General features: G+C 37.3%; 2 protein-coding genes across 3 annotated transcripts in view; one reads left to right on the top strand and one right to left on the bottom strand.

Annotated features, from left to right (window-relative positions):
• The first annotated feature begins 16 nt into the window (after positions 1-16).
• The window catches only part of LOC124156283 (BCL2/adenovirus E1B 19 kDa protein-interacting protein 3), a 102,492-nt gene continuing 74,701 nt past the window's right edge, over positions 17-27,807 (top strand). Inside the window, exon 1 of one of the 2 annotated variants that reach the window (XM_046530731.1) lies at positions 17-270. In XM_046530731.1, coding sequence (XP_046386687.1) covers positions 243-270 — 28 coding nt within the window. In that variant the 5' untranslated portion in view covers positions 17-242. Of the gene's footprint in view, positions 271-13,586; positions 13,734-27,807 lie in introns of those variants that run through there. The other variant, XM_046530730.1, reaches the window with a different exon arrangement.
• On the bottom strand, positions 5,509-13,212 carry LOC124156286 (polyadenylate-binding protein-interacting protein 2). Its single transcript, XM_046530733.1, has 5 exons — positions 13,111-13,212; positions 12,268-12,465; positions 11,979-12,145; positions 7,231-7,294; positions 5,509-7,140 (listed from the first exon to the last, which is right to left on the bottom strand). The coding sequence occupies exons 2-5, from the start codon at positions 12,448-12,450 to the stop codon at positions 7,060-7,062; spliced, it is 495 nt and encodes a 164-aa protein (XP_046386689.1). The 5' UTR covers positions 12,451-12,465; positions 13,111-13,212; the 3' UTR covers positions 5,509-7,059.

Raw genomic sequence — 27,807 nt, forward strand, 5'->3', positions numbered from 1 at the left:
CTTTGGCCTCTGTAGTTGCTCTCGAATATCTGCATATGGATTACTAACGAGTACTTTTGTATGCTTGAAACACTTCCTTTCGCGTGTAATTTAAATAGTAACTTCAATTTCCCATCCTCATCTATCTTATTATTGTCTAGACTCTAAACCTTAAGCACGTGTGTAAATGTTTTTAAAATCGTCTGAAGAATTTTTTCATTGAAAATGTGAGAAAACTTACCGGCAAACATGAGACGCTTCCAATGCTGTGGGGTGGAACATATGATCAAGGTAGGGCATTAATTATTATTTTAAGTTTTCCATTTGTCGTAACCTTCGTTATCTCTATCAATATAACCATCTCAGAAACTCGCGAGACTAGGGTCGCGACCTCTTTTCGTATGGTGACCCTATGTTTATGTTCACTCAAGCTCATACTATTTTCATGACGCCTACAACAGCTGTCCAAAGTTTACTTCCGTCATAAAACGTCATTGATATTCAGGGAATGAAATTTTTTCAATCCCATACTGCTGATTTTTATCAGATGTGTGAATATCTTAAGCTTATTCATTGTAATTATCTTTCATGTCTTCATGTATCAAATACTGTAACCATTATCATTCAGCGCCCTGATATAAGGAATATATCGAAATGTTGGAAAACAATTTTGCATATCATTCTCAGTCGACCTATACTGCGAGGCGTTGATCATCATTGGTATTGTTGTGCTTATATAAATGCTTCTTGTAGAGTTAAAAATGCTTCATGAACATCTAAAAACATCTCATCAACAACTGGGAAACACCACATGAACAACTTTTTTGATCAGTTTGTAACACTGCAATATGCCAAAATACATAGTCTATGAACTGCTCCCCAACAGCTCATGAACACTGGCAACAGGTTGTGATCTCCTTGTTTATAATCTATACGTTATAACGCTTCCTGTACAGTTAGAGAACACTTCATGAACAGCTGGGAAACGCCTATAATGAACGGCTTATTTTAATGGTTCGTTACATTTCAATATTGACTTGTCTCAGATAAGTCTCATGAAGTGGCGCAGCGAGGGGGGGTTTTGGGGGATAAACCCCCCCCCCCCCCCCAGAGCTCAGAGAATTTTTTAATTTTAATCCATTTTACTTAATTGGATTGATATTACTAATAGAATAGTGTAAGGGTAAATAAATTATCCCTCAGAAAGCTGTAAAACTCACCATTTTGAACCATATACCTTAAAATTCTGCAATTTATTAATCTCGCACCTACCGCTTATCCCGGTGGATATTCCATACCCCACACTCCCCGGTATTAGTTGCATCTAACCCCCACAGCTTTAATTTCTAGCTGCACCTCTGGTCTCATGACACTTTGTTCTATGGTATGCTTTAAATTTAGGCAAAAAAATAATTAAATGCAAATTATACAGTTATGGTCTACTTTTAATGATATTTTTAGCGACATATTTTTGATGGATGACCTTTTGAAAGTAAGAAACCCATATTAAATTTCATGATTTTAATAATCACAACCGCAGAATTGCACCGAACAATATATATGGAAGGCATTGATGATGTTTTTTTTTTTAAATTCCTGAACATCTTACGATTACATCTCTGAGACATACGCGAAATTCGAGAACTTAGTGAGATGTGTCTGAGAGGTTTGTTGCTATGTGGGATGGGCCAAAATACAGTCAGTGAATGGTTCCTCAACAGTTCATGAACACTTTGGCTGTAATATTCTACTACTTGTGGATGATAGAAAATTTTGAAAAGGTCGATTGCTCCTCTGACTCATATTCCCTTCTGTATGCCATTCACTTTTTTCTGACTGGTACTGTGCTTGGCTGCTGGGAATCAACTCGTCAGTAATAGTGCTGATGACCGTTTCATTATAATCAATTCCTGCAAACATTCATTCACTATTTTGAATGCACCTATCCCTCTTGTAACTTCCCACTAAGACTTGGGAGTAATTTTCGATGACAAAGTAAATTTCCAAAATTGCTATGATTGTGCAAAAAGCAATCAAGTCATCTCGTCTGAAAGCAGCCTGAATTTCATGGCGTCGTGACGTGAATGGCGAAAAGTCATTTTGTCAGAAAGTGGCCTCAATGTAGCACTGCCTGTATTTCACGCTGTAGACGGCACACTGCTGGGCCGGATTGAAATGGGTGCCGTGGTGACCAAGGTGGCCGTCAACGGTGCCATGCCGTCAACTGCGCAATTCGATTCGTTTGAAAACATCCATGGACACGCATGGTTATTTGAAAGCACTAAGTGCCAGCAGTTGGGGGAAGGGAAGGAAGAAATAGAAAGGATATGGGGAGAAGGTGTTCTCCTTATCAGCGGACGGATCGTCGGATATTCGGCTCTCCACTGAGCTTCAATGCAAAAAAAAAATCATTTCGACATCAGCCAAATCTAATATCTGATTCTTCAGGTGAGAAAGCGTCTCATTCCAGATGTTTCAGGATTGATGAATGGGAAATAATTTTTCAAGTTTCTTTGAATCCGATTATTTTTAGTTATGTGTGCTTCTTTCACTGCCTTTCCTGATTAGCAACAGCTGTAATCAAAACTAAGCGATTTTTTTGTATCTAGCAGCTGTCCTATCTTCCCTCAACACCTGGGTGAGGAGTATCAAAAGGGAACCCACGACATGAAGCATTTCAGCTAGTTTGAAAGTTATACAGCACTATGGTTATATTGTAGCTACCCTGCACTCAGTTTGAAAACACCATTGTGAGTGGTTGTGTTTAGCGGTTGGACTGTTTTTTTTATTGTGGTTCCAGCTTTAACCTTTTCCCTACTAAAGATGTATATATAAGTGTGGACTTTTCTTGACCCGGGAGACGAAAGCCGTATATTTCTGTCTGAGATTTTCCTGACCAAGAGAACGAAAGTTGTATATATACGTTTTCTAGCTCACCCCCTTTTATGACAGTTGTGGGTATACGACGTCTTTGTTTCGGGACCCAACACTGCATGGTTTAGGCTTTACCCTCGGAATCCGGGAGCACGTACCCTGACCCCTCATTTTTTATTACCCCTCTTAGCAGTAAGGTCATGCAATTGTTTATCCAGTCAGTTTTCGAAATAAATATTTGTTATTTTCTCAAGAAATATAAACTAAGAATTGAATTCTTTGTCTTTTGAGCTACGTTTACAATTTTTAAACTAAATTCTACAATAAATATTAACTTATATCTCGAGTTCTGTATAAACATCAGCATGGAAATTGTTGCTGCATTAAATTTGTTAATATTGTCCTTAGAACTTTGTTTAAAATTTGACAATGCTCAGAAAAAAATGAGGAATTCAATTTAAAGTCTGCAATTTACGTGCAAGCAACAGTTATCGACGTGCTAAATACATATAAGCAATGCATAAGTTGACCGTGACCCAATGCCGCAGGTATACCTGCGGCATTGGGTCACCATATATGGTCGTAAACTCTGAAAGGAGGGAGCACAATTACTCTCGGAGTCCGAGATAATGTGGAGTCCCAGCAGGGAGGGGTGGGAAAAAGTTCCGCGAGACCCTTCTTAACGAATGTCCTCCAAAAATGCTCCGTACCACGAGAAAGAAGAATCTCTTGGGGCTCAGTACAGCAGTCATGCTAAGACGAAAACTCCGCTGTCTTGAAAGGGGGTTAAATATCAAACGAAGGATAGGAATTTTAAAATGCCAAAAGCTAGTGATACTGCTCATACCAGGACAAGTGAATTCAGCTCAGAAGAATTTTATGTGAAAGACTGAGTATTGCGGAGCAAAGTTTGTGATAAAAGATTTGAATTTGAAAGATGCGACACATTGTTAACATCAGTAGTGATACACATAAATGTGCAAAAGAAAGAGGACCCACAAAACGACAGCTATCATTTAAACACACAGTCACTCAGTCAAAGAAAGAGAAGGAAGAGCTTGTAGTTGCTACTACTGAAGCATTTTTAAAGGCTTTATTTAGTGTAGAGAAACTTGACGATCCAAAAATTCTGGAATGGCTCTCGAAGTATACACATATAAGGTAGTGGGGATTTGCTGTTTGCCATTAGACCAAACTGTTGCTGCCCCATGTTCCTTCATTTATACTCTACCAACTTCCATTGGCAGGAGGCCTTCAAGTGTGACACCACCTCTAGGCAGTGACTAGAAGATGAGCCTACTCCATTCTGTATAGTGTGACCCATTAGTGCATAGTGTAGGGTACACGTGATCCACCATTTTGTTGTACCACAGTCTTGTGGTCAAGAAGGGAAGTTCAACTCAACTTCATGTACATATTTAACTTGAAATTTTTGTCTTTTCCTGTTTCAATCAAGGACAGAGTGGGTTGTTTTGTGGATTTGACAGTTTTCTCAAATGATGCATCTTTTTGGGATTGAGAACTGTTCTGTAAATGTTTTGAAACTCATGGTGGGTGGGTTTTAAAACTAATTTTAATACTTTTCATGATTGTAATAACTATTCTTGTTAAAGAAATATTGTAAATTCATGATTTTTCAACATTTGTTTTCTTTTATGAAGGAAAATATTTGCGTTTTTATATTTCGGGGGGACCTTATTCATAAAATAGCCGAAGTGCCAATAAAGTTATTTGCAGTCAAAAAGTGCATTGATACAAACAATATACTGGGGTGGCCAGCTTTCTTGAAAACTGGGAAGTCAGGTACCTTGATTGTCTTGTTAGTAATGAAATGTACTTGAGGGAAATTAAAAATTTGGGAATATCATATTCATTGTAAATGTCAGAAGGCAAAAAATTATTTCCTCAAATGCATATGGTTATCTTTAATACTTGAAAGTATGGTAATTTGTTGATGGAATTTTTGATACCTCCAAGTCATCTTTTTGTCATCGATAGTTATCATTACATGTTAATAATGAGTCTTTGCTAACAACCACTATAGAGTTATGTACAATTGAAATGCAGTCCATTTCCTATGTCATATATGGTAATAAGCATTCTGATAAATGTAGTCCAATCTTGAGTCTCACTCAAAATGAATTGGAGTTTCTTCCCTAGGTTAAGCACTTGTCAGAAAGTTCATCATCTATGTTTGGAAGTTGTTCAATATCATTCCATTTCAGTAATGCTCTATAATTTTTTTATTATTGTATATATCACCATTCCCCTTAATTTTAACCCCATGTAGTGTTAACATAAGACAACATAATCATATTTTTTACCTTAAGTAAAGACATTGAACTCCCAAAAATAAATTTAACAGTGCATATGTATAAGTCAGGGAATTTCAGATAGATATTTTAGTGGCCGCTATGTATGATGAAATTTAATGATAAATAACTCTGCTATAGTTTATCATTGCTATGTACACGATAAAAATCTGTGTTAAGTAAATGTGGTTCTGAGTCACGCTCTTTTCTATGTGCATGGCCAGATGCAGCACTATTTTTAGTTCTTGCATGGAAGATTATTTGGAATTTGTGATAGTAAAATGTTTAAGAAAAAGTACATTTTGTGGGGAAGGAGTTCAAGAAAAGACGTTTGTCAATGAAATAAGTTAAAAACTTATTTATTTCAATCCTCCACCAAAGTCACTCATTATAACATTTTAATGATAAGGCTTTCTGATCACTGGCAAAACAACTTAAATGCATCGTTGACATCAGAAAGGATGTTACACTATTTTATTTTAAACAAAAACCAAAAGCAACCAAGTCCACTCTTGTAAATGAAAGTGTCATTTAAATCCTGTCTATGAATTAAAAGAATTTGTGGTTAAGCACCACTTTGTGCCATGAAATTGTTGCATGATGAAAAAAAGTAATCATGTAATTCCACATGAGTCTTTTCTAACAACCACTATAGATTTATGTACAATTGAAATGCAGTCCAGTTCCTATGTCATATATGGTAATAAGGATTCTGATAAAAATACATCTCAAGCTATTATTTCAATTATGGGGTTTTGAAGTTTTGAACTCCAATCGGGCCAGACTTTTGGGGACTTATTATTGTTGTTATAGAAAATGAGGAAAAACAATCCGCCACATCAATGAGAAGCTCATTGAGACACTAGTGTGAAAATGATTTCTCTTTTAAAGACTTACAAATAACCTAGCTTTGGAAATTAAAAAAAGAAAAAATGTCATCATTGTTATATTCTTTCACTAAGTTTAAAAGGTTTTTTGATAGGCCTAACGTTTGGTAAATAACATTCTGTCAACTTGCATGTACAGAATGGTATGTTATACAACAGCCACTTGATCCTCATGAAATAATTTGTGATTATTGATGGATTGAGACTTCTAATTATGGCTATTTGAAACCTCTTTCTCTTCTTTAAAGCTGCCGTCCATGAGAATACCTTTTCACTATTTCTTTCATTTGAGATTACAAACGAGGTAAACAAACTTATTAAACCAAAGGCAATGGCATACAGATATGACAATCATTTGGCACATTCACATGTTGCATTCACTATAAAATCATTCAATATCACTCCATTGAACTCAGATTCTTCAGAGAAAGGCATAAAAACTTGCGAGAAAATGCAAATCAAAAGATTTCATCTATATAAAGAAGTAAAAACTAGAAAAAATATATATTGTTCTGTAAAATAAATCTTAAAATGTCTATTTTGTATAACTTTTGACAGTCATCTTTTGATTTGGCCTGCTTATCAGTTACTCCTTCCAGTAATAAAAGGAAATAAAATGATTAAGTCTGCAGCAGATCTGATAGCACTCACTTCAGGCTTCTTTATCATACATTTCAAATTGCCAACTTTAGTTAAACATAACCCAAATAATCTAAACATAGTTTGAGATTGCATTAACATTTGTATAAGTTCATCAACTGCCAAAAAGTGAATTTTAACAATACATGAAGAATACTGCTGCTTAGTCTCTTAATGAGTCCATGAGAGCTTCATGAAATGTGTAAGCATTCAAATTCATACATCAGACACAATCACACTGTTCTCTCGCACTTGGAACACATGCACAGGGGCAGGTGGAATATTCACAATGACTAATCTTCTCTCCAGAGATTCTTCACAGCCTACCAAATGAGACGGTTATGTGAAGCTTTCAACTTAAAAAGGGTTTACGTTGTTTTCGAGCCATGTATCAGTGTGGCAGATCTCCTCTGGGGAACAAATTCTGCAGCATTTGGGTTGAGAGTGCTCTGTAGGAAGTGAAAACATCATATAATGAGTGAAATATAAGGTTACATGTTGAGGGTGTAACTATGCACTACCACTAATGGAACACTAACCTGTCGAGCCAAATCATCGTGCACCCTCAAATTCTCCATGTTTTGACAGATATCTGATGGGGAGCTGGAAGTAGAAAATGTTTCATTAATCACTCTGCTCATGGTATATCAGCAAGACGACATGAAATGAGGGTTCAAATACATAGATTACTCTTCTTTGTGAGGATATAATCTATAGTGGAGAGGAGGAAAAGTAATAACAGTAACAATTACATATCAACTCCACCATGATTTTTTTCATCTGCCACCACCTATTTTGGGCTTCTCCTTGTCAGATATGGGAGGTTAAAGAGCTAAACTGAAAAATTTGGAGGAGATTTTAACCATGACCCAACAGTAGTTACACAAAAAAAACTGTACAAAAAGAATAGCCAATCATTTTCATCTAGGTCTGCTTATTAGCTGAGTCTACTCTTTTTACCTTGCACATAACCTTAATATCTAGAGGTAAGTCGACCTTCAACAAATAGTGGATGCACTTTGCATTATTTTCAGCTTAAAGAAAGTTCTCTGAATGCATAAACAGATACCTCCTCAGAAACAGTATGCACTATTTAAAAGGTATAATATATCTTCCTAACCGAACTACAAGGAGAAATAGAATAGGGTGGTTTCCTTCATCAAAGAAAACGAAAGGCATTGATTGCGATTCGTTACCCACCATTAGTGTATTCATAATATACAAATTATTTTGTTTTAGAAATACCGGGTTAGACGAATGGCAATGGTCCATTTTTATCCTCATTTGAAAAGGGCCAGATTGGCGCCCATGCGATGCCACTCCACGTGACGTCACAGGGACCTAGTTTCTATACGAGAAGATAGGAGTTATACGTCGTCTGAGGTTACCATTGCATGCATGAGGCGCAGAGCTCAGGGAAACGTGTCTTAACAATCACTTATTAAAACTGGCTAAGGTCGGAAAGTTTTCCTCGTTTGATAAGTTATTAATAATCCTTATTTAAGCCAAGCGCTACCAGCCAGCAGGGTACTAGGCTAGCCGCTAGCAGCCTGCGTCGTATCAGCGCTAAGCCTCGCCTCAAGGTCACCTCGCAGGGAGGGAGGGGGAACCAGAAATACGTCACGCGGAGAGACTTCCCGACATTCATACTTAAGCGTCGCGTTTTCGCGCGCTTAAAAATTTTCACTTTTCATTTCATCGCGAAAAATAGGTATCGTCATTTAAAAATCTAAAAGCGTGAAATACGTACTCCAGGAGTAATAATCTTTCGATTTAGGCAATAAAAAAATAATAGGAAACCACCCTATTACAGTAGACACTCGTTAATACGAACAACGTTAATACGAACAACATTATTACGAAGTTCTCATTGTTAAGAAGCAAATAGTTGGTCCCGATGAAAAGGCCAATCTAATCCATAGTAAAAGAAACTTTATTTAACGAAACTTTTACGAAATTTTCGTTATTGCAAAATTACGAACCTCAGTCCCAGTCCTGGCGGTTACAAAAAGAACTTTAATATGAATTCCACGGGTAAGCAACGGAGAATATACACAACGCTAAGTTATAATCATTCTGCCACTTTTAAGTTCTCCTCGTGCAATGTGCTCAAGAGTGTTAATTATGGCTCTTTCTTTAGTAGGAGATAATTCAATATGCACGAAACATCATGTAATAACCCTCATTCATGTGTAATCATGGTAACTCACTCATTACCGCATTACCGATTTGCGAACTTTCGCAAAAGTCAAGCATACCCAAAACTTCAAATTTGGCGCCTTTGGAGTTGGCCGGTGTGGCGTGGAGGAACTCGCACTTCAGGCATAATCTGAACAAAGTATCATTTAATCCTTTGTGGAGTCAGGGACTGTTCAGCGTTTCACCCTTTCTTCCTTCCCATGGATAGCCTTTTTTTATCGGCTCTAGCCACGTCACATGCGCAGCTAGATTAGCTCTTCACATTCGTGAGCTAATGCACAGTTGTAATGCAGTGTTGCATTCTGTGGGATAACCAAACATTTCAATGCCTTACAAAGGTTTACCAACTAACAAAGAAGGTATTGCAACGCATCTCGATCGTACACAGAGGACCTACTGCATTCGCGAAGATATCAACCCTTGATTATGACATTCTTCTATAGATAAAACCAAAAGAATGTTCTTGTTTTTTTATATTTGCGCATAATTTAATTGCGTATGTTATACGCATGACTCAACCTCTTCTGCAGTGCGGCTATAAGTACTGGATATTGAAGAGACAAGAAATTTTGGCAAAGTTTTTTTTTGCGATGATTCCTAAAAGAAACATTCATACAAACTTCGTTACTACGAACTTCCCATTTTTCGGTCCCACGAACTTCCTAATAACGAAAGTCTACTGTACCTGTATTCTTGAGTACGTATTATTATTATTATATCAATATTGTACTTACACAACTATTACTTTAGTCTTAGTATATTACAGTAAACGATTAAAATATATTATCAATGAACACTCAGCTACATGCATAAAATTCTCTGCCAGTGTAAATACTGAGATCTTTATGTCGGGGATACAAACAATTCATAAATTAAAGCAGGCTTTTGTCTGCTTGTGATTCACATTCATGCATGCGTTCATTGTTTTCCAGGTTCTTCTCTTCACAGAATGCAATTTTCCTTCTGCCTCAAAATGTACAAAAACAGCATGTACTTCTTTCTTTTGAGATTTACCCTTTGCAGACCTCCTATTTCTTACTCTCTTGTTCATAGCCTTTGAGCTGTCATAGCCTTCATTCTCCCAACCACCACTGAGCTCCACCTCACGCTTATGGCATACCTTAGTTGATTGCTGACTCTCAGCAACCCTTCAATGGGTCACGAAGACCAAACAGTTCACACCCATACCACCCATTTTCCATATTCACGGCCATTTACCTGCCCCTCCTTCCACCTTAGCTCTTTCCACTAGCCTTAACTCCAACCCACTCTTATCTTACATTGCACAAAATCCCTGCAAAAAACATTTGTCTTGATGTAAATGCTATTCCAGATATCCTGATGCAGTCCCAGGTGATTGTATCACATATGCTACCAAGGCATCTTCTTACCCAAGAAAACCTACTCTCACATCGTCCTTTACTAATAAAAGAGTCTACGTGGAATTTATAATCAGCAACTGAAAATCACTCAATGATTTGAAGTAAGCTGAGTGAAAGGGAAATTGAAATAGTCACTCCCACAAAATTAAGAAATTGAAATGGCTCCTCCTATTCCATTCACCAACCAATGTGCTTTGATAACACTGATCGCAGTAAATATTTTTTTTCATCTGTAGGTAAAAATGTAGGCAACTTGCACCATAAACCACACCAAAAATTTTTCAAGAGCCTCCAACACTCAATAAGCAGTTGCCAGCGGCAATCTAGGAGCACAGCGCTTGCTGTCAAGGCGACTGCAGAACAGTGCCCAATGTTTGTAGGCACAATTTTTTAGAAAGTGTATCACTCAGTATAGATAAAGTAATAACCCCAGCTAAATGAAATTATCTCATTCTAACATATCAAGGAGGATTAAAGTTTCCCTCCTGTTAAGCCAGAATGCATGGTAACCTAAGGAAAGTAGTTTCATTGATTGCATGTAGTACTAAATTGTACCACAGTCAAAAACTAAGGAATTAGTAGAAGCTGTAACAAAGCAGTAACTAAGATTTTTTCTTTGTTATTCCACATGAGATTGTTCTCTTTACTATTACCTTTTATGAAGGTATCAGAATGGTTTGATAAGAATCTTTTTTTACTAAAAATCTAGTAGAATTCTGATTCTAAAGGCCTGTTTACACAGTACATTAACATGTATGAGTTATTGTGTGAATGACTCAATGGTTTTGTTGGACTGGAATGGAACATGTACGGATGCACAAACCAAATTAGAACAGGTTCTATTTTCTGTTCATGAATTCGCACAAGTTGGGTGGTAACACGGTGCATTTTTGCATTAATTCATGTGTTCATTAATCTAGAAAATAACTCATAAGAGATAATGTACCAAGTCAACAGGCCTTAAGACAGTGGACCTAATTCAAGTTTTCACATAATATTATGTGTATACTTCTTTACTTGTTGACAATGGCTACTTTACCAGGGAACCTGTAGAGATAGGGAATTTCATTTTGCTTAGGAAGTCATCAAGGCCAGCAAAAATTATTGAAACAATCTGTAAAACAGATATCCCCTATAAAATTTAAATGGTGATTTTTCATAATCATCTGGTGCATCGATATGGCTTTCATGCTAAAACATTAACTTTCTTATCCAAAGTAAAGGTGAATAATTAGTACAATGCAAATCCAACTCTGGAAAATTGGAATATTTGGTTGTAAGCTGAGGCAATTTCAGAGAGAGATCTAAGTGGCCACCATATTATTTCCACAATAAAAAGTGAGCCATAAATCTTGTGAAGTGAGCAGAACCTAAACATAACTCCTTCTTTGTGATTTAAATGATTTAGCTAAAACCCCACACTCCACCACTGGTGATAGCACCTAACTTAGCTCGTGATGCATTACTGGTTGAGCTTCAGGGGTGAGAAAGATGAGTACCCATTCGGTTTATTTAGGAAATGTATGAAATGAAAGCTATACAGGATAAAAAGGAGACAAGATGGTAAGCACCAATCGCTGTTTCTCAGAAAATGCTTCTTGACTGATCTAAAAGGCTAAAAATTCAACTGTGATGGTTTTATAGGCTCAAATAAACATCAAATTTAAGGTCATATTTTGGTAGGATCGTCTCTCAATGTCACTCACTTGTTAGTCTGAACTCCATTTTCTTGTGAAACTGAGCGGGGGCAGTTTTCTGAAGAGCCATTTGTGTTACCACTTCCGTTTTGCATGCCATCCATTTCCCTCTCATCTTCCAACATTGCTTCAATGCACTGCTCCATTAACGCTTCCTCTTCCAATTGCTGCATCACCTAAATATTACACATTCATGGTAACTAGTAGTGACTAAAAGCCAAGTACACCAGGGCAAATGTAATAGAATTTACAACAGACAGGAACCTTCAAAATGAAAATTTTTACTTAAATTGATTACCTCCTTGTCGAATTCCTCTTCGTTTTCCATCCACATATATTCCGAAAAATCTCCATCTGTTGTTGGTGAATCCAGGTCATCGTTTGCATTTCCTAATTCCGAAGCATCAGAAATGTAGGAAATGACAGACTCGTGGCCGTAATAGCCATTTCCAGACCCGCTTCCAGGAATCTTCATTATCATATCAAATCCGTTTTCCTAGAATTAAATTGACAAATTGTGTTTCACTTCAGTGGGTTTAAAAATCCAACGTGATCAAAATAATCTATTAATATATTCAGCAAAATCGAAGTGACTGCTTAGTGACAAAACAAACTAATTTAAAATAGAATTATCTTAGTAAAAAGCAGAGATGTGTAATAAAAACAGTAGTTGGCACACTAGATATCAGCTCCATAGCTTTTGGCAAGGGTTAATATATGGAGAACTGTATTTATCTTCATCGAATTAAATTGATTTATAATGCAAGAAGTGGCATTAGAATCATAGCTCCTTCGATAATACCCAAGTGGTATTAAGGATTCATTCATATTTGTACCATCACAGTGACCTTATTTCTCACATATGTTAACTTATACAACGTTAGTTACTCAGATAATTCAGTTGTCATCAAGTAAATTGGACATGCAATGCAAAATTAAAACTTAATGAGTGCATAGACGTAGAAACTTCACTTGATTATAGATATTAAATCCAAATTAGAAATAGTATTCCACTTTCATCAATCCAATATGCAGAGCAATTTCATGGCATTCATCGTCATAAAAACGTGAATTTTCTTACGGTTACTAAGCACTAAGGTCGCATTCACGACAATTTAGCTTAATAACGGAATAAACTTGCCTATTATTTTCAAAATAGTCTTCCTTTGCATAAAATGCCTACAGGTTTCTAACGACGCGATCAGCTGTTTTTCTGCACTTTACCACTGCCATCTATACAAAAAGTCATGTCTTCATTGTTTTACCGTAATAAACTCTAATATTAGAATTACTTATTTATATTGCATGTTATTATCGCTTTAAATTCTTTTTTCGTTTAATATATCACAAAATGTTAAAATAGTCTCTTCTTTTAATCCGTGTTGTATATTGAAATAAAATTATTTCTACCTTTAAAATTTTCTGAGGCACATATATATTGAAAAAATCTTCATTTCATATTAATATTATCTTAGCTTCATCGATTTCAATATCTTTTATTTATTAACCATTGTTTTAATTGTTGTAGAAGTTGCTTTTCCATTAGTTCAGTTGGAATTCCAGCAGGTGGCGGTAGCAGCGGAATCAGAGCTGGTGACGTATGTCCTTGTTGTCAAATAACCGAAACAAAGCGTCAGTTGTGCAGACGAGTGGATCTGAGACAGTTCTGAAGTTCGTAGTCTTATCGTCTGGTAGACTGTGAAGAGACACTTTAGAGTAAAATGATACCGCATTCAAAATCCAATGCAGAAGACGTGCTGGGGGGTGAGTGTTTGTTTTTTTTACCAGAAGCATTAACCGTAACTGTCGTAGTCGTTTACATTTTTGAGGCCTAATCGTCGCTTTTCGAAATGCGCTTGCCTGAAAATAATTCGAATGCCACAAAACGTTCCTGTTTCAATTTTTTACGCGTGATATTTTTTTCGTCTCATCTCTCGATGAATCCGAGGTTAAGGCTGGTGAAAAAATTGCAAACAGTTTCAATTGCGTAGTTCAACAATTGCCTATGAAGTAGGACCTTATCATCCGTGTAGGACATCGTTTTCCAATTATACGGACTACATTTTCTTTATTAGAACCAAAATTTTCATAAGTTCTTATGCTATTCCTTCCTGACATTTGCCGAGCTTTAAGATGGTCCCAGTGGGAATGTCAAAACAAGAATTGGCTATCGATGAGTAACTTGATAGCGACAGCGACTGTTTTGTCGGATTCTAACACACGATATGTTTTAGCCAAGGGAAACCGTTTGTGCATTTTTGCTGACAATTATATGTTATCTTTCGTATTTTCAATGGAGTGGATGTTTGCATTTAATGTTGTTAAAAGGATGGTGAGGTGACTCGGTTGAGGGATAAGAGCCTGGCTGGTTTTAATTATCCCTGGACCGTCAGGTTGCTATTTTCCATGCAGATAGCATTTTAATGCCTTTAAGTTTTATAACTGTTTTGATCATGTATTTGTTGGTTTTTCTTGTGAGCCTAGGCTTGTGAGCACTCATTTAATCGAAAATGTGTTGATAATCTACACTCGCGACTCCACGTTTACCGAGGCTGTTGTGATGCATATTGCATTTTATTTTCCTCTTTAATTTCATGATACCACTGATAAGTGATGTTATTACTATCTTATCCTTTGAATTATTGCAGTCATTTACGTGAGTTTGAATTACGGAAAAAAGAAACATTTATTATTGTAGCCATTTTAATTTTTAACGTGATCATAAAATTTCCACTGTAATTCTGAGATTACCTATAACGCTATTTATTTTATAAGTTTCCACTGTCAATAATGTCTGCCTCTAGCCTGCATTGTTTGTAGGCTCTTTGGCGCGAGTAATTGTTTCCCGCCTACGTTTTGTCAGGGTCGAATTTTAAATTGGTGATCGAATTTGTCAAAATTGCTTTTTTCTATCAGTTGGGCAGTTATCTTGGTGTCACCTCCAAGATACATCACTGCATGATAGTTTTATCGACAAGTTCAGTATAACTCCAGTTTTAATGCCATAACTAACTGTTGCATAATTTTTGTACTAATTTTTCATTCGTTATGTTGACAAATTCATGCAGGTGGCGTGTCATTTACTTTTTTCAGGCATATCCTCGCTTCCTCACGCGCGAATCGCATTCATTTTTGGGGAGAGGTGGAAATAGTCAGTTTTTGGTTTTCTGCTGTACAGGACTGGAGTGCAATATATATATTTTTTTTAGCGCTACAGAAGATCTGGCCCCTGTCACGGTTTATGAGAGCGAAAACTAGTCTTGAATATAGATGGTGAATTTTTTTCGTTACACCTCATCGAAGTATGAACTCGTGCGAATCGATTTGCGGAAGAGGGAGATTGGAGATCAATCTATAGTGCTTTCGTGTATGTCTCTTCGTATGCTGTGAAGGGGTAGGTTTTATATGCGGTCAACGTCGCCCGGATTTCAGGGTATTTATCCTTACTGGAGAGACGGTTGAAAGTTGTAGGTATCTCCATTCCATCGGACTTTATATCCTGGGTTGTGATCGTAATAGTAGGTATTGATATGAATCATAACACTCTATTTGAGTCCTCATATATTTCATGTACACCTTATAAAACTGATATTAAGCGATTCGGCTGTCGTTAATGACTCATTTGTATGTTTCCCAACTATTTTTAAACCTAATTTAAATATACATGTGATTTGTGGTTTTTCTCAAATTCGTTGGTGAATCCGTACTGATGAAACGAAGGCGTGTCTCGTTGCACTCCAATTTTAAGTTTTCCCTTATTCAACCAGACCTGTAAAAATGGAAAATTTTAACTGAAACAAATCCAATTTAAAAAAAATTGAGACCATCGATTTTTGGGATTTGGGTATTTCCAAGGGTCCGCTAAAATTCAAAGTTTTTATATCATGATCCACATTCAAATTTTTTTTCATCGGTAGATGTTAAGTTTCATTCATCAAATATTGCCTTGTGAGTGAAACATGTCATAAGTAGAACTCGAAAAGTTTTGTCTTCACCATCACGAGAGCTTTCCTCAAAATTACGCCGTAGCCTGTTCGATTTGTTGCATTAATGGTGAAATGTTGAACAAAAGTATATTAAACACATTTTATGTTAATAATTATGAATAGACATCTGAAATTAGCGTTTAAGCTCTATGTTTAAAACACCCCTGCAGTCGCTGTGTGATATGTGTATAGGAGGGAATTAGCCACCCTAAATTGAACCTCAAAAAAAAAAATCCTCTAATGTCCACCCCGTTGGAGGGCCATTCAACTAGTGATGGGCACCTAGGATCAAACGAAACGAGTTAAAAGTTTTTTTAATTGTGTTCGATAAGAACGCGAAAGAAAGTGTTTCTTCGATAACTTGAAAGAGGGCGCTTACTAACGGAATACTCAGATGGCTTGCCTTTCCAGGTGAAAAGTTAATACAAGAAAGGAAAAAATGTTTAAGAAAACGTCTTAGATGGAAAAAAACGTTTTTTTTTTCCCATCACTACTTCCAACCATTCTCATATCTACCATCATTCTGCGTATTTTAATGTGCCCAATCAGCATTTTCAACAGTTTTGCTTTTGGATCCGCCTGTCTCCCAAACCCGCTATCATATGGACACGTCATAGAGGTGAAATATTAAAACTTTGATTTTCATGGTATATTTTTTTGGAGGAGGCGACTGACAGCTAGGTAATTTGTGCCATGATGGAATGGTAGGGAAGGAAGGGTGGAGAGAAACCCGGCGTCGATGATAGCCTCCTCTTGACGAAATGCGCCAACAGGGCCACCCACTTGACGTTCCATCCTACGGACGGAGTTCTGTGCTTACGTGCCTTACGTAAAGCATTGAAGCAGGAATCGAGCATTCTGTGACCAATCCCCGCCACCGCCGGGATTAGAACTCGTACTCACTGGGTAGCGAGCTAAACACTACCAACACATCCCTCATTTAGATTTGTGTTCTTTACATAGGCGCTTGGTATGTTTTTAAATTCTTTGTTTATACTCGAATAGTTTTTAACTAAATTCATTCTTATATTTGCTCGAATACGTGTCGCGCGTGTATATTTAACATAATCATTAGTTCCGTCGCGAGGTTATTTGAGGGGTGTTCTTCAGCCAGCGGTATAGTGAGGGAGTGGTTCGAATTTTTATCTCCCAACCCATGGTAATATTATGGATTTCAATGAAATCGCCATTCTCACTAATTAATATTGCTAAAAAATGCAGCTCTATTAATATAATTTAAAAATGTGTTGTGATGACTCATTTAGTCTTTTAAATGGTATGACACGTAAGGATATACATTACACACAGATAAGCACTTTATTATGATGTAACAGCATAGAACATCTGCATATCTTTAATGAAGTTTTTAATTGGAACTTGCCAAAGATCTTTTAGTAATGTTCAAATATATATTTTTACCCTTCAATTTGGCTGGTGCGTAGCCGTGGCTGCCAATGTCGATCTTTGCTCAAGGTTGAATAGTCGCATTTTTTAGGGCAAACAAATTAGTATTTTCTTTTTCGATCTATGTATCACTCTAGCGTTGAAATATTATGGTTATGGTGATCCTCCTTTTCCTATTTTCTCTGCAAAATAGACTGCGTGATATATTTTCAAGTCATAGAGATGCTTACTCAGGTTCTAGTTAACTCGAGGTATTTTGACAAGCGTCACATCCTCATTAACAGGACCAAAAAAGATTTTTATCGCTATTTCCACTAATTTTCCTGTTATTTATTTAGTCAAAAAATATAGTGGTGGATTTCTAGGAGACGTATGAATAAAAATTAGATGTTAACGAAGGATGCTAATGTTACACAAACGTTATGGACTCACTTCTCCGTTGTAAATTTCTCCGCTCTCTCTTGTGAATGCAATTGACCCGAAAGAAATGTATTTTGCAAGTGTTTCGACGCTTATCATCTTATCCTGTTCGTCAGAGTATTGATTGAGGGCTACAAGCATGTGTCACGCTAAACTTGATGAATTGCTCGTAAGGCGTGATTTCTTGAGTTAAGAGTTCTGGAAATGGTCTTTGGCAAGACCACTCTGGGGTACCCCCTTGCGAGCGGACGTGAGAGCAATCACGTAACAGCTTCCATCTGCTTCGTGGAAAAAGACTCCCATCATGTGCATTTCCTCTGTGGTGAAAGGTTTATTTTTCCCTGGTGTCTGGATTATCATGCGGCCAAGTTCACAGCAAGTATGCGTTCTCGCACGTAACTTCAAGACGTAGTGCCCCAGGGTTGTTAGATGGCATTAAGGTCACATCTTTGCCACTCATCATCAGCACATCTTATGCTTTGCTTTGAGTAACGTTAGAGGGAACTACCTATTTATGTACTCGGAGCATGAAGATGATTTCTCCTAAATTTATCTGAGCAGCGAACTTGTGTGTACATATCATTAAATGACTCCATTAATTTTTAGGGATCTTGTCGACCTTGTCGATAGATTTAGAAAAATTTATCTCTTTGTGTTTTATAGGTTTCTAAACCTATACTTATTTATCTATTCTTATTGGACGCTTGATATATTTTTAATTCAAATTATATTTTTCATGTATATTTTTTATGATATTTATATCTCCTGTAATAATGTCGGTGGCAGTTTTGTGGTGCGTAGTTTCCAGTGCGCAAATACGTAATGGTATTTAAGGAATTTACTACGGAATCATTGGAAGGTTGGTTTCTCAGCTTTAGCAGCACTAATGGGATCTTACCTTTGGTACTACAGGAAGAGATGGGAAATAGGACCATGATTTTGCGTTGCTGCGCGGTGTATTTACTACGTTTTTGGTGTGCAATCGTTTAAATGGATTGCCATTGATGAAATTTCAATATTTGAAGTTTATATTCGTGTCTTAAGTGCGAAAAATTTCTTTCCATAAAAGTGTTTCGCAATGCATTAATCGCATAACAAATATGTTTATGATTTACGCTATGGTGGTCCTGAGACTACATTCTTCTTATTAATTGAGTTTGTTCGTTGAGATTTAGATTAAGGCTTAATTTATCTAATTATCACAGGCTTATGTCAAATTGAAGGATTTGGCTTAAAAAATATGGCTTTTTCTGGAGGGCCTAGGATTTTCATTTTCAAAGGAATGGAACAACTCTTTTGAGTTCAAATTCGAGGGGGAGTCTAGCTCATTGATACCCTGGTAAATTTTCAAAATTACCCATCAAACCATTTTAACTGGGCATGCGTAGTGTTTTAAGGCTCAGTAGAGGTATTTGATGAATTTATTGGTTCCAATTTGCTCCTCTCGCTCGTATTTCTACCACGCATATGGTGTGCGATATTATCGCCCATACCCCTGACGCTCGTTCTGGGAACAGTAACCACTTATGAATCGCAGTAAGAGGTACGCAAATCAAATTATCAGATCTGACTGATTCACTCGGCAGCGTAGGCCTTACGTAAATACCAATAGGGCGCATGCGGCGTCTTTTAGATTCACTGCGCAGTGGGGAAATTCTCTTATCTAGGCGTAGTGGCCGATTTGGTAGAGTGACTTGCATCCTCGAGATGGGTACCAATTTTAAATCTCGGTGGAAGTCCTCCGTTTATGTTAACAAAAATCCTCTCGTCGTGCGGGCCAATGTGAGAAGGCCCAGGGAAAGGAGCAGGCCTCTGTGGTTACAAATAAGGGGAGAGCTCTACCCTCACATACCCATGGTGAGCCTTGAGCGTGTGATAAGAATGTAGGGGAGAGACGTTTCTCTCCACTACTCCTTTGATTGGATGGAATCGATATTTTCAAGGCAGAAAGGAGTTTTCCTCGATATTGTGATGAAGGCGTGGGTGTCTCCAACGGTGAATACTCTGGCGTTAGCAGTAAGGCAGCATCCTACGCTTTTGAATATTACGCACGCGAACTCCCGATACGGCGCGGTCTCCTCCTGTTCGCTTTCTCCCGTAGAAATCCCACGTGATCCGGTTTGTTGAGCAAGCGCCAATTTTTTTCGCAAACTTTATTTTTTATTGCTTCCTACCCACAGAACTGCTTCTATTTTTTTCACTGTGGTACTTCCGGAGCTTCTTCACTCGTTGCATCAGAGTCTAGCGATTTTAATATTTTTTTAAATCATAATTTATTCATTCTTAGTTGTTCGGTGCTACTCAAGGATATTCCTGTGGAACTATTGCGAGTCACCAGAAGAAAATTGGAACCGAAATTTTGACTGAAATGTATCGTTTTCCAATCAAAATTTAGTCAAAACAAAATCGGCTTCGAAGATGCAGGATTAATGTTGAGGAATTTGCTTGTTGCTAATAAATTTAATTAGGCCGCGCTAGCTTCAATGCTTATGGCCTCTACGGCGCGAATAACCGGTCAATAACGATTAAAAGTTGTATTCCTATTTTTAAAAAGTGCAAAACTCAGATCATCAATCGAGTTTTCAACTTGACACTGAGAATATTAAGGGGTATGCATGATTCTTTTCTACATATATATCGCGGGGTAAAGTCCTCACCTCCCTAACCGAAGGTCGCGGGATCGAGTCCCGTTTGGGGAGGTGACCTCTATCCTGAGCATGGGTGTTTTGTGCTGTGCATTGTTTAAGTTAGAATTCCCGTTTAAACGCCGTTATTTGCTGTGTTAACTTTTCTCGGGATTCCCACTGGATTAAATACTCCATTTTAGCTGACGTTTCGAGCTTCCACTTGGGGCTCCTTCTCAGGGCTGCTGAATGTCATTTTATTTGTATTTTTTGGTTGCTGAGTCAAATTGTTGCTAATTGTTTGGTTTATCGAACAGCTATAATAAATTTACGAAAACGGGAGTATTTAACCCAGTGGGAATCCCAAGAAAAGTTTACCAACATTCTTCACGGGAAAAACATCAAATCTTATTTCGCCGTTATGTGGTGTTTACGGGGAAGCGGGAAATAATAAATAAATAAAAATATAAAATAATTTCTTCAGCAGACTCGGCGAAGCGGCGTCGACTACTTTCTGGTATCGGCATCACACACCCACGCACATTAACGTTTGGTGTTATAAATGGTGGCTTCAGCCATATTTTTCCGTGTCGTTTCCATATCTTACGTTTCTCAATTGACCCCGGAACTTCTGCATAAAAATCATGGTGTAATTCTGGCTTTAGCATGCTCCGCTACATTACCAGCTGTGGCGCTCAAGGGATGGTTACTTCTTTTGCAGAACTTCGCTGTATTCCTATTCTGGGAAACCCTGGGTAGTCGCCCCAGCGGCAACCCTTTGTTTTTTACATGACGTGTTTATGTTTCGATCAGTGAGAAAGAAGTGCCGTTTACACGCCATTGAGCAATGAGGAGCCAGTTTGAAAAGGATCTCTTCCGGGTTTGGCTTCGCGCAAGATATGTCTTGGTTTTGGAGGTCCATGAGAGACAGATTGTTTACTGTTTCTCTTTTTCAAAGAGATCTGATTTGCTCTCCTCACTGCCGATACTTCACGTGGATATCTGGCCGTGCTGCTTTCATCTTCACTCGCAGGTTTTTATGCACTCCATTGAGGTGTTGTTCAGTTTCAGATGTGTTCACTTGCTATCGTTATCGGTAACGTGCGTAGTCAAAACCGGTCTTACATAAGGAAACGATTTACCCTTCGTGACAGACTCGCCCCAAACGAATATCCTATCTATCTTCTTAATCATAAATGCATCGTCTGATTGAGCGCACAAATGTTAATGACAGCGTGTTTACGTTACTCTGTGACTTATCGGATTAAAAATTTTATTGTTCCAGGTTTTCTTTATGTCTTTATTTAATTCATGATTTGCTTGATCTTTTCGTATGCAGTGCCGATCGTGAATATACCCTCTAGTAACCCTACAAATCGATATGAGTGGACTGGCTAAATGAATTATTTAGAATAACAGTCATGCTATTATACTCCAACTGTATTATTATCCAACTGTATCGTGTCTGGCGTGTCCCAGATTTCAAAGATTTGATTAGAATTCGACCTTTTTTTCGACAGTATGAATTTATTTTGGGGACAGGCGGGGATATCCACGGTAATCTACATCGTAGTTTAGTTACAGTGTAAGTATTTAACCTCGTTTTGAGACTAACCTATTGGGTACATACCTAATAATGGATGAGATTCGTGAGTGACGACAAGTTCAACTTACCTGCCAAATTTCGTCAAAATCCCTGGGCCGATTTTTTAATATTATCCGTGTGAGACTCTAGTTAATTGCAACAATTGTTCCAAAATTTTCTACAGCCTGCCGTGATGCCTAGTGGTTGTCATGGGACCGCGTTTCTTCGATATGTTAATTATTTTTCATCCAAATTTACAAATTAATTCATAAATTAAAGCTGCCGTTCATTTATTTCCCAGCGAGTCCATTTTAGGATAAGTGTTTTTTTGTTTTTCGCGAGAGAGAGGATAAATTGCATTCCAGCGAAATAGCTGGCCTTCTTTTCTAAAGCTTCCTAAAAAATTAATATGAGTGGGTAGAAGCAAACTTTGTGTCTCAATAATCTTGAATTTTAATTTAATGTTTTTACATATTTAAAGTTCGTTCTGTTGGGTATATTTTGTCATAATTACTCATAAGGGGCTCGAATACCTGACGAATACATACTGTTTTCATTCCGGTCATTTTCTCCTGTGAGAAATTTGGAGTATTTTCTTCTTATTCAATTTGATGGTACGCTGATTTTTTTTGACCCGAAACAAATGAATTCGGACTGCTCTCCAGATATTGTTTTCCTGCTTAATTATGGACATATTGTTTTTCCCACTCGTTGTGTTTATGTTGAGATCGATGGCGGGAATTTGCTGTTATGTAATGAGTCACGAGGCTGGGAAGTTGGGTAGCTCCCAAGTGTTTTTATCCTGCATTTATTTCATGGGGTTTCTATGCTATTTTCTATACTGTCCAAAATTATCCGTATTCTCCGAGTTGATGTAATTTGCACATGCTAAGAACTATTTTTATATTCCGTAAGCAATTGTGGTACCTATTTTCGGTCAGGAACGGAAAGCCTGGATTTTACGGTTGACGCAGTCCTCGGATATTTTGCACGGAAAGTGCGTAACTTAGCGTTATTTCCCGTGTCATTCGTCTAATAAAGAGTAGTAGTGGTGACTTCTTCGGTGTTCAATTCATCTCGATTCACTGCAATTTATTCTATGTGATGGCAATTCGCTTCTATCGGATCACTGCCTGCCTGTAGTCACGTTCAAGCTGCGTCTTAGGTGCGACGCTGACAATGAGTCTCGCTTTAGGCCAGGGAGTTAAGTACGCATTGAACGGCGTAATTCATAGTGATGCCGTGAGGTACGGCCTTGGAATATTGATATCTTTTAGGAGCTGACTAACTATGTTATCCCGCGACATAAATCGTAACCAGTTATATGTGTTGCCAGTGTTTTACTCTGTGACGTACTTCTCTGATAAGAAATATTTGTCTCGCAGTGTATGTCATACCATTTTCTTGTCTCGCGGTGCGGAAAGAGGCGCGCAGTTTGCAATCACGACTGAGTACACTCAGCGTATGTTTATGAAGTCCCCATTTAATTTCGCAATATTTTTACCTCCCTTATTTGGTCCCCCACTCGTAAAATATCACGCGAGTGGCGTTTGTTGACGTATTCATCGTGATTTGCGTGCTCATAGACGAAAGAAGGTTATCAGAACAAAGTTGTATGTTATCCATCGTATATGGTATTACTATGAATATTTCGTATTCCTGATTTTGATACGGGTGGGGTATATAAAGCTCTTGAAAAAATTATTTTCTGACATAATAGAGGCGTTTTCTCTTAATTCCACGATCTAGTTGCATATCTCCCTCAGTCGTAAAACTTTCTTTGTATTCGATATCGGGATTCAATTTCATTTTTATAGGCTTCCAAGATAAAAGTTTTGGATGGTAGAGGAGCTGAATGGCATACAAACCCGGAAATTTAGCATAATTTGGCAATATTTTCACTAATATTCGATCGTCATTCAAGAAGCTTTTTCTTATTCCGTGGAAGTCTTAATTTTTTGTATCAGAGGTTTTCACCGTAAAAATTAGGGTGATCACTTGGCGAAAACTCACTGCCTTATATAAAATCAGTGAAACTTATTACATAGCGAAATATTAAGTAATCGGTTGAGGATACTCGTCCTTATCAAGTCCAAATCATTGAACCCCAGTTTGGCGGTTTGTATTTAATCAATTATTTATTGCTGGCGTTGGAAAGTATGAGGTTGCATATTTCGGGAACTGAAGTATTATTGCATTCATATATCTCCCTCATAATGAGTTTGTGGTGTGTTCACATCGTTAGATTTTTTCTGGTTGACAGGGGGTTAGTTAATCGGTGCAGTTTAATTACACCCTGTGGATCTGTAAATATAGCTGTTATTGCGTCCTTGGGTGGCACACAAGCGCAGTGGGATTTGCAAATACGGAACTTCAATGTACTTCCGCCGGCCACGAAAATAGCATTTCAAGCTGATTTGAATCCTATTTATAATCGTGAGTTTTATGGCTTGCGAATGCCAGTAACCGAATGGACCTGACAGACAACGTGGTGTTTACAAGTCTCGAATAGAATCGCTTCGGGAATCCATTCTCATGCTTTTATTGAGTTGGATCTTTCATCATGTCAGTGTTGAGGCCGTTGGCTCGCGTGCATTGCCCCTATATCTGTGCCTTAGTAGCATGAAAACGGCTGTAAATGAAATTACTCTCCCTGATCCTCAAATAACACTTTATCAGTTGCAGGTTTTATCCTCTCTCTGTTATTAAAGAAGTCTTTGTGCTCTATTTTTATTTTTAGAACATCCATACATTTTTGTTGATACATACATATTACAAACAAGCTCCCCGCGCCAGCCGTGTAGCGGGGGTTTTTGATAAAATCGCTTAACTGATTATGCTATGTATGTATGTATGTTATAAATTTTCGTTAGGAATTTTTTGCATGATTTAGCGTTATTTTCGTAATTGTCTTTTATTTTGCTTGAAAAAGGCAAATGATTTAACGAGTCATTTCAGCATTTTATATCTCGCACGCATCACTTCTTTAGCTTACGTGCATGCGTAATCCAGGTGTATCATTTTTTTTAACCAGATCAATATAAATCTCCACCATTTTTCTCTTGTATTTATGGTATATCCGTGCAAAGTTATATGACGATGTTTATGAATTTACAATTCATCCACCTGTGGTTTCAGTAATGGAAATCTTGATCATCCTCCTCCTTTTCATTCCTGCTTCAAGCGAGAGGGCACTGGGAGACACTACTCTAATCCCCAACTTTGCTTTTCTTATCGTGACCTTTGGCGTGGATCTATTAGGAACATCATTATGTCTCCTTAACCTTCTTACTCCTAATTTGTCCACACTCCTGATGTATTAGAATATATATAGAATAAGTTGTTGACTATGTTTCCGAATCTTGTGTAATTAGTTGAAAACGCCCTACATGCTCACAATATATTCTAAACGTATGTATTTAATAAAAAGATAGACCTGATCCTTTATAATTATACTTGGTGTCTTTTTTAAAATTCACGTTTGGTTGAAGTATTAAAGTAAAGTAAGTAACGTAAATTTAAAGTAAAAACTTCGTCCTCAATGAATACTCTCAATAATCATTAAATAATTTCCGAATCGTTTATTGTCCTTCTTGATTGTGTAGTATTCAGATTAATAAAGCAAACTTAATTTTCAGCATGGGAATTGGCAACGCTTGTGAATATAAACGTTATTTTTGACGTAATTGATGTGGCCACTTCGGTGATTGTGGTTGATACACATTTAGGGTGTCATCTTTAGAGAATCGCTCGGTTTCCTCACCTCTCGTCTTCTTAAAATTTGTCCCAGAATATTGATCAGTTGATTATTCGAAAAAAATGTCCACTCTCTATTTGCGATTGGAATCACGAAATAGATTTAATCCCTCTTTTCGATTGTTTAATTATTTTTTTCCGTAATTTTCCCATATGGGCCACGATGGATTTTTGTGTTGGCTTTCTCCTCTAATGTGTGCCTTAAATGGGCTTGGATTCCATGTACAACTAGATTGGTTTCGTGTTTGTGTCTGTTAGCTTTCTGTTTGAAGATTGCTGACCATATTATGCTGTTCATCGAAAAGAAACCACAAATTTGGATGGCCTTCCTCTTAGTTTTCCATGTTAGTGCAGTCGTTTGTGTACATGCTTGAGTTGATAATCTTGAACTTGCTGCTGAATGATTTCGTCGATATGGTGTGACTCTAATGTTGGCTGAAGTATCGCTTTAATCGTAGCAGTCTGCTATTTTATTTTGGTTTTTATTTTCACTTGACTGTTCACTCAATTCTCTCTATAATGATTCCACCAATTCCAACCACATATGATAAAAAATTGTTTTTATTTTGGTTATTGAAAATTTAGCATGGTATGTCACCGATGTGGTGTGAAATCTCTCGATTCTGCTTGATACCCGAAAGCCCTGTACACATTGGAAATTTATTTCTCTTTACGGAAGGCGTGCATTAAACGCACTTATTTTAGGGGATTTTATTGATGTATAATGTACATTTTTTATTAGCTCTTATGCATTTTGCTTTGAAGTTAGTTAATACCACCAATTATATCTTTAGCCGAATCAATGAAGTAAGTAAGAATTTAAAATATGCCGTTTTTTTAACGTGAATCGTAAATAACGAGGAATGTTTTATAATCTTGCCGCCAAGTTTAGTTCTTCGTATAGTTTTTAGGAATCTTGAAGAAAATGGTGTAGTTCTGAAGTTCCTAAATCCTCTACTATTTGCCTTCCGCTCAATGTCCTTGATGTGAAATGAACTTCCTAGAGCAATATCAACCATGCTGATGGCACGTAAATTATGACATAGCGAGTGACACCAGATCCGCTGCATATCGCTGAGTTTTCCACAATGTGCCTTGTTGATAAACTACCACGAAAAAAGTGTGACCGCGGCTGTGAGATCACTGTCTCATGCGATCAGTGGAAGGTCACCGATAAGGACGTGCTCGTGCTACAAATTAGATAAATCTCCGGCTAGTACACTGACCACATTAGCTCCGCTCCTCATGCTTAGGTTCTGACTGTACCCGTTTATATTTCCTTATTTTTATCAAGCAAAATTCTTCCATTAAATTGAGTTTTCAGTGCAAAAAATTTATCATGCGGAGATGTAATGTCATTTTATTCCTCGCCTTTCTTGATGGATTAAATGAAATGTGGATTACATGTATTTTTATACTATGGCATTCTGCGTCAGTCAATAGGGGTTTGCTTGAGATATAAAATGCGATATTTAATAAACCTATGTTTGGGGCGCAAAATTTTTATTAAGATGATATTATCTCGTATAACTGGTATAACCCTTTGGATACCCTTATCGTAGAATCATCAAATGCTACCAAAGAAATTAGTTTCATTTCTCATTTATTTTCACTCTCAAGCTGAATATATTTTTGGATAATAGGTGAACTGCGCCGCTTGATGTGCTAAAATCTGCAGCTAAAACAAAAAATGATGAATGTCCCTTACGTGATAAAATATGTCTGCGTATTTATTCATTTTCCGCCAGTGTTAGGAATTGGATATAAGGAACGAAAGAGTGCTCTATGCTTCTTGATACCTCATTGGAGATTGTTTTTATCTCGGTTGGATGTATTTGAATGGATATCACTCGTGAGTCGTTGTTGTGAAATAAAAAATTGAATTTTGCATCGAATTTGTCGTTTTCGTTCAATCAGAACTACCTCAGGTTGTGGGCACTTGGGTAGTTTTTTATACATCGTTGGCTCCAACCACTGTATGATGTATTCTTTTACGGAAACGTAGTTAATAGTTTATTTACTGTATATGCATTATGTAACAGAGCTCGTAAATATAGTGACTG

This window comes from Ischnura elegans, chromosome 3, assembly GCF_921293095.1.
Source record: "Ischnura elegans chromosome 3, ioIscEleg1.1, whole genome shotgun sequence".
NCBI classification, from domain to species: Eukaryota; Metazoa; Arthropoda; class Insecta; order Odonata; family Coenagrionidae; genus Ischnura; species Ischnura elegans.

Excerpts from the sequence above, each read along its gene's own strand:
- LOC124156286 (XM_046530733.1), bottom strand. The coding sequence starts at position 12,450 with ATGATAATGAAGATTCCTGGAAGCGGGTCTGGAAATGGCTATTACGGC. Across the intron at positions 7,295-11,978 it reads AATGGAGTTCAGACTAACAA|CTCCCCATCAGATATCTGTC; the intron begins GTGAGTGACATT and ends TTCTACTTCCAG. Across the intron at positions 7,141-7,230 it reads ACGATGATTTGGCTCGACAG|AGCACTCTCAACCCAAATGC; the intron begins GTTAGTGTTCCA and ends CACTTCCTACAG.